The sequence below is a fragment of the Podarcis melisellensis genome, assembly GCF_964234715.1.
Source record: "Podarcis melisellensis genome assembly, chromosome: 5".
Classification (NCBI taxonomy): domain Eukaryota; kingdom Metazoa; phylum Chordata; class Lepidosauria; order Squamata; family Lacertidae; genus Podarcis; species Podarcis melisellensis.
In genome coordinates, this window is record NC_138537.1 from 54,702,493 (window position 1) to 54,717,163 (window position 14,671).

The following is a 14,671-nucleotide window of genomic DNA, read 5'->3' on the forward strand; positions in this document are numbered from 1 at the left end:
AACTTTATTCATTTCAATTGGTCTACTCTGAATGGGACAACTCGGTGGCTGTAACTGAGAGAACTACCAGAACCATCAGGTCCCATTGTCAACAATAGATGGCAAAGGAAATGAGTGTTAGCCTTCTGTAGCAGACAAGAGGGAAGTCTGCCTTTTTCCACCTCATTTCACTGAATCAAAGTGTCTTCACATGTCTTATGGTTGTAAATTTTCTTGTGTCACAGCATTTCTGAAAAGTGGAGAATGTTCAGTAGAGGTTCTTATGGCAAACTTTGAGTGCTCTGTACCAAAATTCCCTCTGTGTAGTTTCACACTTGTCTGAAAGTGCAAAATTTGTTGGAAGCTTCAACTCTCCTCCCTTTATGCAAGGAGGAAGGTGCACAAAGCTCACCCCAGTTAGTGCATGTGCTCATAATGCCCCAATTTACCCTTTGAAGATATATATGAGCCCAGTTCTAAAAACATTTTTTCTGGTTGATTGCGGCTAGGAAATGGATCGTGCTATTTGTGCAGCCAGTGTTCTTCATCAAGCAGACCAGGCTGTCAGGCGAGCTGTCTCTCAGACCATGAAGACTGCTAAAGGTATGCTTATTTGCAAGAGGTTGCTTAACTTGCTTTGCATGCACTTAAATTAGAAAGGCACAGTGCAACAAAACCATACATGTGCAGCAGTTTATGACTATTATTTAAAGACACTGCTTATGCACAAAGGCCCTATACATGCCAGTTGTCCTCTATTTCTGAAGATTCCTCTTTTGGAGATCCCACTCCTGAAAAGGTAAGTCTCTATTCATTTTCAAAAGAATAGTGGCTTTGCTTAAACCTCTTAAACTTTTGATCTTCCTTCCCCTTTAAAATAATAATAATTTTATTATTTATATCCCACCCATGTGGCTGGGTCTCCTCAGCCACTCTGGGCAGCTCCCAACAGAATACTAAAAACACAATAAAGCATCAAACATTATAAACTTCCCTAAACAGGGCTGCCTTCAGTTGTCTTCTAAAAGTCAGATAGTTGTTTATTTAATTGGCATCTGATGGGAGGGTGTTCCACAGGGTGGGTGTCACTACGGAGAAGGCTGTCTGCCTGGTTTAAGATAAATTTAATATAACAGTAGGTAAATCACCATGTGCTGTATATTTTGTTTCCCTAGATAATAACCTTACCCCAAAGGAGATGAAGAGCTTGGCAGATGAACTAAATATGCTGAAAGTGGAATTTTTGGAAGATTTGAGGCACAGAGAAAATGAGAAAAATAACCAATTGAATATAAATGTAACCTCTTTATTCAGCCAACAGGCAGATGGCATTGTTAAGAAATATTTAAGTGAGAAGTAGTAGCATTTTTATATATTCAGTGAAGGGGGATATAACGCTGTGGCATGTGGGTTCGGCAATAATACTAGATATTGCTGAGATTTGGCATCTGATGTCTCAGTGGGGAAAAAACTGGGCCAATTCCCTCACTCTCTGTTCGGACTGACTGCCAAAAATACCAGTTGTACCAAGAAGCTTCAGGATCCATAGGGAGAAGAAAGATAGTGAGATTTACCTTCTGAAATATTTTACTCTTTGCTATAATTTGAAATATGTCTGCAGCCAGGATCATTGACTCATACATATGACCCAGATGTTGTTAAACTTCAAAGTCCCACCAGCCCCTACTAGCATGGCTGAAGGTCTAATGGACGATGGTAGTTGTAGTCCAACAACTGGAGGGCAAGGGGCATAGTGGGCAAACAATGGCTGGATCTAGACACATTAAAGAAGCATTCCTGTTAAAAGCGTTGTAAATTTAAACAGGGAAAACAAGTACTGTAGAGAAAAACAGGACTCTACAGTGCCATCTGTTGGCACAGTGTTAAATCGCATATACAACGCATATACCGTATTTTTCGCTCTATTGGGCGCACTTTTCCAAAAATTGAGGGGAAATGTGTGTGCGTCCTATGGAGCGAATGCAGGCTCCTTGGCTTCAGCGATAGCACGCTAAGCCTCCGAAGCGCAGAGGGAGCACTCTGTGCTCCAAAGGCTTTGCGTTGCTTTCGCTGAAGCCTGGAGAGCGAGAGGCGTCGGTGTGCAACGACCCCTCTCGCTCTCTAAGCTTCAGGGATAGCTGCACGCAGCCCCTCCGGCAGGGAGAAGCGGCACGTGGCTATGGCTTCTTTAGCCCCGCGCCGCTTCTCCCAGGAGGGAGAGGTTGCGTGGGGCTAAAGAGGAAGCCAAAGCAGCCAGCAGGATCCATCCCGCTGGCTGCCTTGACTTGTGACATAGCCGCGAGCAACCCCTCTGGCAGGGAGAGGTTGCGTGCATCCTGTACGCTGCTCTTTGGGGCTGGGGGGGAAGTAAGATTTCCCCCCCTTGATTTCCCCCCCTAAAAACGGTGTGCCCTATGGTCCGGTGTGCCCTATGGCTGATTTCTGTGTGTAGCTTTAGAACTGTTATAAAATACTGTACATTAAAGACCACCAGAATCAAAAGGATTGTGCCTTTCCATATTTGTTCCATCTAGTGCTTCCCAGACTGCTGTTTCATTTTTATTTATAAAGGGTATGCATATAGTACTTCCGGCTATATATTCCACATTTTGTGAATTGTTTCCATCAAAGGTACTGTGGTACCTTGGAAGTCGAATGTAATCCATTCCAGAAGTCTGTTTGACTTCCAAAACGTTCGGAAACGAAGGCGCAACTTATAACTGGCTGTAGGAAGCTGCTGTAGCCAATTGGAAGCCGCATCAGAGGTTTGGGTTCCAAAGAACGTTTGCAAACCGGAACACTCACTCCCGGGTTTGCGGCTCCTTATAACATTAAGACTTTGTTTTGCTTTAATTAATAGTTCCTATTGAATTTTTTCTTATTTGGGGCCTGAATATGGGGAAAGAGACAGTGGAAAATGTTGTTTAGAAATTAATTTTGATGCTGTAGCATAGAATGAGGCTAATACGCTTTTTCAAAACACCAATCCTGGATGTTTTGTTACTGAAACGAGCTGCTCTGTATCAGTGGTAAAGCCAGAGTCTGCAACATCCCATCCTTATGCCTTACTTAGTGGAAGCAGTAAAGGCTCTATTGTACTTAGTATACCTTGTACTAACATTCTTGAGCATTTTGGCATTGTAGATCCCAATGGTAAGTGACATCATCTGTGAGCATCTGCTTTTAGTCCCAGCTCATTTCTTGTTGGTTTAAGTCTGTTGTCTGCTGCAGCTCAGGTGTCACTACTAGCTCTTTGGCTGAAAGGTCTCTAAAAAACAGTAGTGCACAGGGTTTCCATTTCCACTGCCCACCGCAACAGTGGCCTCGTGTTTTCAAAAGCTGCCATGACCTGAAGCAATTGCTCAGGTTATCTACATGTTTCCAAGCCTCACCTTTTGACTATCTGCCTGACTTTAAGGAGTACAGGAACTCTACAAAAATTGAAGCCATGACCCTGACCATAGGCCTTTATTGCTCAATTCTATTTTGTATTTCTAGTACACAGTAATGTTCAGAGTTTGCCAACACACTGTACTGAAAAAAGTAGAGATGTCCCCAATAAAGCTTCTCCTTCCTTCACTTATTCAACTTGACCTTATTTGATGGCCACTTCTTGCCCTATCTTTTCCCCATACCTATGCTGTCAGTCGGCCTCTTTGTCATCCTTCTCGGCATGGCTGCCCTTTCATGGTCAGCTAAGACCAGCTGATCTGGTTTTGGCCAGGGAAGACATGAACAGGCTGGGAGTGGAGTTGCCACCAGATGTTGTCCATTGCTCTACAACAGCTCATTCAATCAGATCATTTATAGACATTTCATAAAGATGACCCAGCTAGGATATACGTGAGGATTTTTACAAGCAGCCTTTATTTAGCTGTGTTAGTCCATTCAACATACCCAGCACTGTAATTAAAACATACATAGTATATTTTAGGTTCTCTGCTGTCATAGCATGCAATCCCAATGAAACAAGACTAATGATAAGTTTGTCACTGACTTCCTGAGTGCAACATATATGGCACTAAAGTTGCAAGACTAATTTGGTGCTATGCCATTTTAGAGAGGCAGAAGGCAATTCCAAGAATATTCTGGCGAAATACTTCTATACGTCGGAATGCAAACATTGAGTACGGTTACAGAAATGTATTAAGACACTGAACATTAACTTTGAGAAAGATACCTAAGAGAATGTCAGGAACTGAAATTAAGGTCTTAAATATAGCTGCTTGAGAGGGCTTTTCCTCTGAAAAATGATTCTAAACTTAAAGAGACAAAAAATTCCAACAAGGGAAGGTAAGTTTTTTAGTCTGCTTTAAGTACAATGCCAGTAGCCTCTCCTGCTCAAACTATATGCTGTTTACCTCAGTAAATACTGTGCACCCTCCACCTTATTATAGTTTAGGACCTTTGTGGTGCCATGTGGCTACAGGAGGGGACGACGACGACCCAATTGCTCAAGTAGACTTTGGCGTAAGATACATCTTACGAGATAGGATCCTACTGATAAGGTTTTTCTTTTGCACTGACCAGTGATGACTTAACTGACTCAAAAGGACTTTTCTAATCTGTGCTCCTATTTTGGCTATCAGAAGAATGCTCCTCAACCAAAAGAGGAGCTGAAGATGGAGAGGAGTATACTTGACCATTATTCACACAAAGGCACGTACTTTGGGATGCGAAACCAATAAAAGCACACTATCGTAAGTTTGTATGCGCATGTGCATATTTACTTCTTATGCAAGTGACAGCAGTATAAAGTCCTCTCTTTCCCTTAAAATAAAATAACGAAGATATACAATAAAAGTGCATGTCAAAGTGTTTTCCCCTGTATATTAAGGATTCATGTGCTGTAAGCTAGCACCATAGTTTTTGCTAGCATAGTTTGTTTAAAGTGCCTATTCACTTATCTAGATCAAGGCAGAAACAGTTGACTGCTATGTCTTAAGAGTTTTTATCCACTGTAATTAGCCAGTGATTCCTCGTATAAACTTTTTGCTTTGTCAAGTCCAGAACTATAACAAAAAACCTAGTATGGAATGTTTTCTTTCGACTGCTGTTTACCTGGACAAGGACGCTCTTTTCAAGAAGTACATTCATCATTCACAGATAAAATGACCCATGTGAAATGTGAATGGATTATCATAATCTCATAACCTCCTTGCCACTTCATTTTCAGGTAAAAATATTACTACCAGAAGGTAAAGACAAAACAACTTACACTTAAACATTTAAATGGTAATGAAGTTCTTTGCAATGCAATGCAAGCTAAGTATGAAGATTATGGTACAGTATTTTAACACATTACCCATTTCCTTCCAATGTTTTCTTTCTGCACACAGTTTTCAAAATTACAGACATTTAATACTAGGCACTGGTTCCTTGTATTCCTTTAAAAGAGGGTCAGCAGTAATGGAAAGTGGATGTCTTTGTTCCCTATTTCACATTTTTACTCTTCTAGTTTTCCACATCATGACTCACTATTACCACAGGAGCTTTATTAAAGGCCTCACAGCAATTAAACCTTTCCTAGATTTAAGTTTTGTTGCAGACATCAACTTTATCTTTGTTTACTCTTTACACAATATTTTATAGCAGTTTATGAGATGGTCAGTTTATACACAGTTGCATCTAGCTTCTACACTGAAAATATCCGAGTACATTATGTATGACGGAATTAAACTAAAGGCTACTCCAGTAGCTCAGCTTAATGTTAAGTATTTGTTAAGTACTTGGACACAAGTGTTGATCGAGAAGATCCACATTATGTTAGGTCAGTATATATTGTGTTGCACTGATTATCCATTAATAGTAATAATAATAATAATTGCACTACAAACCTCATTCTTATTTTAGGAACCATGTAAAGAATGCCGCCATGGTAAACAAGCACGTCCCTAGCAAATCATGAAAGCGTGTAAAGGTAATTGCCTTTGATGTTAAATCTGCTTAACTGAATTCCTCCAAAAGGGCACGCAACCTTTCCGGTAGCAACGAAGAGACAGACAGCAATGTGTTTAAACAAACACAGATAAATGAATGCATGGTATAACTTATATTCAATCAATGCTGGTTATGTTGGCCTCTGGCAAAATGGCAAGCAAAGTCATACTTGTTTTTACATTTGCAACCACATATGTTGCACTGGAAAGGGTTCTCAAAGCCATGACATCCCATGTGGATCGTATAAAGAATATTGTCAGCAAAATACATATCACAGTGCTGGCAGTGATGCAGAAGCTGAGGATCCTGAACTGGAAGAGTTGGTGCTGGAGTACTTGGCTGACTATTACTTATGCTCGGGGTGCTGGCATGAGCACTGTGGTCGCTGCTGGGACCTGCGACTGGACTGTAGTTTCTTTGAGAATGTGCAGGGCGAGGATCAGGACTTGTAGGGGATGAACTCTGAGGAATACTGGTTGACACTGCTGGAACGGCTGCTGGCGCGGCAGGCTGCTGCATCATAAAAGGCTTTTCATCTTGACACGGTACAACATCAGGAGAGGGTGGGTTTTGGTTTTCAGGGGGCAGGCTAGACAACTGTCCTGCTAAAGTAGATAGCTGGTTTAAAGGGTTATCTACCATAAGGTCTTGTGGATCTCTTGGTAACCCACCAGTCTCTGTTGGTTTTGCCATACTTTCATATGCTTCAGTCTGAATGTTTGGGATTTCATGAGTAAAGTCGTTAAGGTAGTCTGGCTTCTGAACCACCATGGAAGGTGGACTCAAGTTTATTAGCGCCCTTCGACCATACCCCAGGTTACTGGTCTTCTTCTGCAAGACACCCCACATCTTCTTGCTACTAAGAGAAGGCCTCGTACCTTTTATAGGCACCATTTTATGTTTGCGCCTGCGGTGGTGAGACAGGTTGCTTCTGTCACTACAGCGGAATGAGCACAATTCACATTTGTAAGGTTTTTCACCTGTATGCGATCGCATATGAGCTTCCAAGTGACGTTCGTACGCTGATGCAAAGGGGCATAAGTGGCATCTGTGTGGTTTCTCACCTGAAAGAATACAAGATTTTATTGTTGCTTTGATACCATGTGTTTTGCAAGAAACAAAAAGGAGAGAAAAAACTAGTTGAGTCACTTGAGGAAACAGAGCACTACAATATCTAAAGCAACCATTTAAAATCCTTAATAATAATTTTTTAAAAAATGTTTATTTATACCCCGCCCTTCCCAGTTCAGAAAACCGGGCTCAGGGCAGCTAACAACAAATTTAAAACACTTAATTGATGCAACAAAAAACAGCATAAAATACAGTATAAAACGTGAATAACAATAAAGTCAGAATTCAAAAATCAATTTACGGGGGAAATCCATCCAATAAACATTAGATGATCACTAGGGCTAGCTGGCAAAATTAGTCCTATTTGGGCCAGCGAGGAAACCAGGGCAGAATTAGCTGTGACAAACAACAGTCAAATGAAAGATGAGTTTTATGGTTCATGTCTTAGGACCAGTAAATGCTGGAAGATACATAGGGTAAGTTGAACAAGTAAAGGATCAGCAACATCGCAAGTGTAAGCAGTATCTAGAGCTGAAAAAACAAGTTCCCTAGACAGTCACACAGGTTATTTCATATAGTCTGGTTTTCCTACATTTAGCTGAAAAGTGAATTTTAATAATCAAGTTTGCTTACTGGAAAAATAGAAGGGGAAAGATCATTAACAGATAGATACAAATCTCCTGACTGGAAAACACATGTTTAACACAGTAAGAAAGCTTGCGTAGGTATATATACCATCAGCAGAGAGATACAAAATCTGCAGACTCGGTCATACCTGTGTGAATTCTGATATGTTCTATGAGACGTGCTGTTCCTTTGCTGGCATAGTTACAATACCGACATTTCAATTTTCCATCAAAAGTTCTTTCAAACCCATCTACTAACACTCCAGAGTTTTCATCCAGTGAGACTTCGACTGAAGGATGATCTAGTCCATTTTGATCACCTTCTGTCCCTGCTGTAAAAAGAGAAGGGAAACCCCAATAAGTTTCTTCCTTTATCTTGTACTTAGTTTGAATACTATTAACAGGCTATTGGGAGACAGGTGGAAGGAAGCTCCCCTCTACAATAACCAGCCTTTTGTTTAAATAAAGTGAAAGCTGAATTGTACCATGGTGAACCTACCTCCCTGAAGAGTCTCTGCTTCTTTGTCCCCACTAACAGAGCCTGAAATCATGTTCACATGGTGAGTCTGCTGAGTCAGATATTCCTGAAAATCTTTTACAAAATCCAAAGGTTCTGGTTTCTTTTCACCCATATTCATACTACAACTTCACAATCCTGTGGGCCTAAAATAAAAAACCAACTTAGGATTCAAACAAAAACCACACAATATTGAAAATCATTACTGATTTCTCACTTGAAGAGCAGCATGTTAGCCTTGCAAGTACCCCATGAGGTAGGCTAGGATGGTAGATGGTGACTTGAAAAAGGCAGCCATCAAAGCAGAATCGGGAAACAATTCGGACTCCCCATATCAAGTTTCACTGTGTGAAGATGTCTAACATTTAACAAAAGCCCAAGTCCTATACTGTTCATATCAACAAACCTACTCATGCTACATCAAGCCCTTCAGAAAACAGAAAGTAGGTTTCCAGGAGGCAGTTATCCATTATCAAGAGTTTAAACTTATGTCGTTCAAAAAGATAAAAACAAAGCACAGAAGCCTTGCAGGCTTCCCATTGACATCTGGTTGGCCAACATAGGAGACAGGCTATTGAACTAGATAGGCCCTTTGTCTCACCCAGCAAGGCTCATTTTATATTGTTAAGGAACCATCTTGGTAACTAGAATTTGGTGTTTTGCAACACAAGGGCAAGGGAAAGAAGGTAGCCTGTGGAACTGTGAAATCTACAAATACTCAAAGAACTGATGAGTGGAAACCTCAGTAAGACACCTCTCATTTCAAAGGTTCCGCTTTTGTGTCTCCACTCCATGTAAATTTTTCTCTTGGTCTGCTGATGAAAATGCAGGTTCTGTTTTGACTCACTAGATTTTACTCTGCTTCTTCCCCCCAAAGGAATGTTCAGAGAAGCTTATACGTAATATAACCTAAACATATATATCCAATACAACAAAATGACAAACACGTAACAGCAAGGGGGGGGGAATCACTACCCCTTCACCCACACTTATGGAGGGGATTAGGGTTCTGCAGGGATGCCCACCTACTGCCACCAATTTGCCCCCCTCAACAAATAAGCATCAAAAGCTACCCTTCCCCTGCTACCCTGGTGGGCACGAGCAATAAAACATTGGATATAGCAGTGGCTGCTCCATTCCCCAGATGGAATTTAGATCGCTCTGCTCACTAGTTTAATATTATATCCATGTTTCTTTGATTTATATATGATAATCACAGTCTAGCAAATTCCTAGTTCCCACACCCAGTCTTTCACTTGGCTATATTTTTTTTAAGGAATAAAGTGAAATGACTATCAAATCCATTTGACAATCATTAACCAGCCAATGATTTTGTGCAATTTGTGGTGTCTTTTATCACTACAAAAGATTTAATATTGTATTACTAAAAATTCATGTTAGACTTCCATTGGCCTCTACCAAATATCTCCGTAATTCCATTTTATTGGTGTGCTGTAAGAAAAGAGAGGCATACAACCTACTGCTGCAAAATGATTAGATGTGGATAAAAACTTTTAAAGGCAAGTTCTAAGAACTGCAGCCTTTTCCCCAAAAAATAATTATAGACATGTCATACCTGAATTTTTTCCTTTTATGTAGAAAACATTTTGAACTCTTCTTCAGGATATTAGATAAGTAATAAAGCACACATGTCCCGCTTTCCCTATCAACAAAAAAGGGGGAAAACATTCAACCATTTATTAACTAATTTAAGAAAGCTTCAGGAATGGTAGACCAAAATAATATATAAAACTGACAGAAGCATTTCAGTTACTCATTTTACAGACTTTGTTTTGAAAACAACCTTTTCACCCCAATCTTAAATCCCTTTTACTGTGTCCTGTTAAGGCTTTACCAGTGGTATATATAATCACATTTGAAAATCATTTTTTTCTCTGAAGGCTGACAGCATACAAAACATTTCTACACACACTGCATCACATCACAGTAAGGCAGCTAGTCACCTGGAAGTCTTAAAAACTTAAAAGATATTTGAACAGGCATACTTGTTCAGTCTTGCCAGGAAAAATATATTTAGTTTGTAAAATTTTGCAGTAAACACCAGGCAAGCAATGAAAATACACATATTACATTGCTGGATTAGGTAAAAAGACCTATCTATTCAAGTATTCTGTTTCAAATTATGGTCAAATTAATACACTGAAATTACTTGTGGGGAAGGGAGGGGAGGAATGACAAAGGTAGGTTTCAGACTCTTGAAGTGTGAGTCTTATTGACAGTTACCCAGGTTTAGCAACAGTATTTGTTTTCATTATTCCTCAAAAATATCCACAGTACACTGAAGAATGTAATTAGAACTAGTCGTCTTCTAAGCCTCCTTCTTTTCAGACAGCCTACTCTACCCCATCTTCTCTCAGTAATAATAAATAATAATAATAATTTATTTGTACCCCTGCCACTGGGCAGCTTCCAACATATATAAAAACAAAATAAAACACTAAACATTAAAAAGCTTCCCTATACAGTGCTGCCTTCAGAAATAGTAATACTACCAGGATTCCCACTTGCACCCATAGCTCCCTTATTCCGACTTAGCTTCGCACTGCATATTCCAACAACCTCCTCGTTACTTCCCTCCAGACAAAAAACCGAAGCATAGCTCATTACAGTTTACTGACACATGAAGATACATAACTTTTAAGAGATCATTAAAATGCGTGTGCAGCAGTTTTACCTTAATCCTCCAAATCAACTTCAAATCAGTGAAACAGACATCAAAAATCCACTCTTGAAATATATGTTCCATCATATATGAAATACACTTCTCTGATTAATACCTTTCTAGTCTACAAGAAAATGAGATTAGGGCACACATTGGTTTTAAAAAGCATTTCCACCAGTTAAGTCTTCAAGGCTGCTTACAAACATTTCTGTTGCCAGTCTCCAGGGTGAGAGGGCTTGTCCATCTTCTATTCCAGACTTTCCCAAACTTGGGTCTCCAGTTGTTCTTAGACTACCACCATCATCCCTAGCTAGCAGGACCAGTGGTTAGGGATGATGGAAATTGTCCAAAAACAGCTGGAGACCCAAGTTTGGGAAACCCTGTTTTAGTCTACTACACACTAGCTCACCAAATGCCCAATGCCCACAACAGGGAGCCAGATGGCATTGGCAATGTCTGCCTCAAAGTCTCAGGGGCGGCAGCAGAGCAGAGAACACACCAACCCCATAAACATCCATGTCCAAAGGCTACTAGGAGCAGCGCTCCTAGTAGAGATGTGATCATTTTCATGGTTTACAAGTTGTGTAGTGCTGCCATGGCCTTTTCTTGCTGTTTTTTAAGTGGGGAACAATATGGTTTAGCATATGACCAAGACAATAACCTTAATAGGCTTTATGCAGCCCTATCTTTCTAGGACAGACTGATGTTGTGCTCATGATTGCTTGTGGTCTTCACATAGACACCTGTTGTGAGAACAGAATGCTAGACTAGATAGGCCTTCAGTCTGATCCAGCAGTGCTGTTCTTGGGTTATTTATTTATTTATTATTTATTTCATAAAACTTATTCATGCTTTATCGGTTGAAAAACCATCAAAGCTGTTTACAAAAAAAGAAAGCAATAAAAGTATCACTAGGTTAGTGCTGAGCAAGATCTAGTGTCATTCTCAGCAACAGTTGCTTCAAATTTTCCTTTATACAATAGTTTTGCCTACCTTCTTTCTGTAGTCATCAGCTTCATATAGATTTAAGTTAACTTGGGTTCCATTAGTTGAACACTGCAGAATAAAAAAAGACATAATTTTGCATACTCAATATTGTTTTTAAAGCAATCTCAAGGGAAATCAAAATGTGAAGTTCCGCATTTTCAAACTGAGTTAGTTAAATTAGATGCCATTGCCTTAAAATAACGAAGCCTGATAATGGTGTTGCTTTAGTGTTGAAAATACGCACAGAGTACATTATACCTAAGGAAAGCCATAAAACCTTAGTTTTATAACTCACATTTCATGCTTAAGTAATTCCCATACCAAAATCCTTACCAAGTTAATGCTAAAAAATTATCTTCTGTAAAATACAGCATCTACATGAATAAACCTAGGCAATAGTTTTCCTATGTAAGAAGGATATGCTTTTCTTTTCCTAGCTGACACTGCTGTACAAAGCCCTATTTAGGATATTCACAATGAACTGTAGCTGCAGGAAACAATCCAAGTGCTGGATTGCCTGAATGCTAAAGTTTTTTATGCTGTTTTTACATATCTGAAACAGGTGGTTGAGCTGTTTATGTACATGCCACATTTGTCTGCTCTGTGCAGGACAGACATGTGACGCTCACATATAAGAAATCTAAGGAAGGAAGAAAAATTTGAGACTTTTCTCAAGTATGCTCACATAACACCTTAACATTTCTACAGTTCCACATTGTCCAAAAGAGAGAGTGATTTTTGCCAAACATAAAAGTTAACATGACAAAACCTGTATCAAAGTCTATACATTAAAATGTGCAAGAGGCAGAACATAAGTGCTATAAGGAGGAAGATCAACATTTCAGCCACCACAAAGCCTTGAATGACCATGCATTTGTTGTCTTATTCTCACTTGCCAACTTTCACCCTGAAGGCAACAGCAAAAATGAGCTGGCTACATACTCTACAGCAGACTTAGCTATATTATTCAGCTAAAATGTTTCACTGTACCTCTGCTCCCACTGGCACTGGAGAACATATTATATATAGCCAACGGTGACACAAACCATAGGAAGAACTTGAAAATGCAGGAAGTAACTTTACAGAGCTTGCTCTTTCACCAGCAGCAAAGCTATACTGTATTAACCACACTGCGGGAGCAATAATTTCCATCCAGTATATTGTCACTTTTGCCCTTTCTGGCAACACTTAACCCATCTCCCCATCCTTGCAGATCAGAGCAGTGAGGCTTGAAGGGATGCAGAGCTGAAGAACTCTCAGCAATTTTGTCCAATGCTGCAAATCAGCGGCCTAGAGTACTACGATACAAATACAGTATGATCCAATCTTGTTGGAAGATACCACTTCATCTTCTCATCTCTTAATACTTGCTCCCAATTACTTTGCCAATTTAATCCTCAACATTATGGCTCATATAATTACTCTAAAGAATTAACCAAGGAGACGGTAAGAGGGAATTAATGTTTGGAAGGCAGTTGGAATAGAACTCAGATTTTTCATTCCACAGAACTCCATGCACACAGCCTATGGCACACCACCCTCCCAGCCCTCCATCTCTTCAATCCCATGCAAAAACCTCCCAACTTGCAGCTTTTCCCTTCCACTACCTACCCCTCTCATCTCCAAGCAGTTCAAGTCAGACATTTCCCACTCCGTGTCGCTTATTGAGTGATCACAAAGCAAAACAGTGTCACTTCTAGACCCTGGGTGGCTCGGGTAGTGCTAAAAGAGCACCCAACAGTATCAGCTAGCATCCTTCGAGGATGTATGTTTTAGGAGCAAAAAGAGCTGTCGGCTCAGGAACAGTTCGGGGAGCCACTTTTTGCCTCTGGACACCCCCCCTTCCAAGTGTGAAGGGGGGCCGCTTGGCCGGCCGCCAGGGTGGTGAGATGCAACGCAGGAGAGGTGTGCCTCTCTTAACAGCTGTGTGGGGAAGAGGCAATTTCATCCTCCCTCGCTGGGCAAGGGCGGCCAGGAGGGGAAAGGCAGGACTGGGTGTTCCTGTTCCAGCCGCCCCTTAATAGTTGCGCAGAGATGGAGATGTCCACAGAGGCAGCTTGTCATGCAAGCGGCACCTGCTGGGAAAAAACCCCTCTTCTGCACAACTGTAGGATGCATGAGGAGCCCAGACATCCTCTTCTTCTTGCATCTTCTTCTTGCTTTCCTTAGGGCAAGATGAGCTGCCAGCGACTCCCGGGCAAAGCGCAGGCTCCCTGCGGCCACCTCTCCTCCCGCGACCCTGACTCCAAGCCTCCCTTTGGGGGCTGCTGCTGGGGGTCAGCTCCCCACAGCCCACCGGACCCACCTCCTGGGCAGCGCGCAGCCTTTTCCCCGACCGCACCGGAGCGCCGCTCCCGACATGCTGCCTCCCCGACCGACCCTCGGCGAAGTGGGCTTCGCCGGCGCCACTCCTCCTGCGCTCCCAACTTCGGCAGGCAGGCAGAGCGCGGCGCCAGCGGGGAAGGAGCACGACGAGGTCTCCTCCTGCTCCGCCCGGGCGGAGGGAGCCCCCCGGACGCCGCTTGCCCCGCCGCCGCCTCACCTCCGCCGCACTTGCCAGCCGCAGGTGGACTCGACTCCCGCCGTCACCGCTGCCGCCGCCGCCTCCATGTTTGTTGTGTCTCCCGGAGCCCAGGCGTAACCCGCGTCCTTCCCCCTTTCGAAATCCCGCGAGAGCTCCGCCAGCAGGCGCGGCCGGCGCGCGCCGTTCTCAAAGGGAGGCGTGGGAAGCAGCGCGCTCTCGCTCTCCAAAGCGGGTGGTTTGCTTGTTTTTATTTTCCTCTTGAGTTCTGTAGAACTTCCGGTATCCAGTCGCATACCGTCGGGCTCCGTGCGGGGGCGACAACGAAGGGGATGCGCAAACGCCTG

At 41.9% G+C, this 14,671-nt stretch overlaps 2 protein-coding genes across 9 annotated transcripts in view; one reads left to right on the plus strand and one right to left on the minus strand.

Moving 5' to 3' along the window:
* Positions 1–1,829, plus strand: part of PSTK (phosphoseryl-tRNA kinase) — a 69,865-nt gene extending 68,036 nt beyond the window's left edge. Inside the window, exons 6-7 of the mRNA XM_081912842.1 lie at positions 489–582; positions 1,155–1,829. Coding sequence (XP_081768968.1) covers positions 489–582; positions 1,155–1,339 — 279 coding nt within the window. The 3' untranslated portion in view covers positions 1,340–1,829. The remainder of the gene's footprint in view (positions 1–488; positions 583–1,154) is intronic.
* Positions 1,830–3,827: 1,998 nt separating this feature from the next.
* IKZF5 (IKAROS family zinc finger 5) lies at positions 3,828–14,499 on the minus strand. Of its 8 annotated transcripts, none has more exons than XM_081912823.1 (7): positions 14,346–14,499; positions 11,810–11,872; positions 10,829–10,940; positions 9,710–9,796; positions 8,116–8,279; positions 7,766–7,948; positions 3,828–6,983 (listed from the first exon to the last, which is right to left on the minus strand). In XM_081912823.1, exons 5-7 carry the CDS (start codon positions 8,252–8,254, stop codon positions 6,040–6,042), a joined length of 1,266 nt encoding a protein of 421 aa, XP_081768949.1. In that variant the 5' UTR covers positions 8,255–8,279; positions 9,710–9,796; positions 10,829–10,940; positions 11,810–11,872; positions 14,346–14,499; the 3' UTR covers positions 3,828–6,039. The 8 variants fall into 8 exon arrangements, with proteins under 8 accessions (XP_081768949.1, XP_081768951.1, XP_081768952.1 ...); XM_081912825.1 differs by lacking the exon at positions 14,346–14,499 and adding an exon at positions 14,109–14,330; XM_081912826.1 differs by lacking the exon at positions 14,346–14,499 and adding an exon at positions 12,794–13,315.
* Between the last annotated feature and the right edge of the window lie 172 nt (positions 14,500–14,671).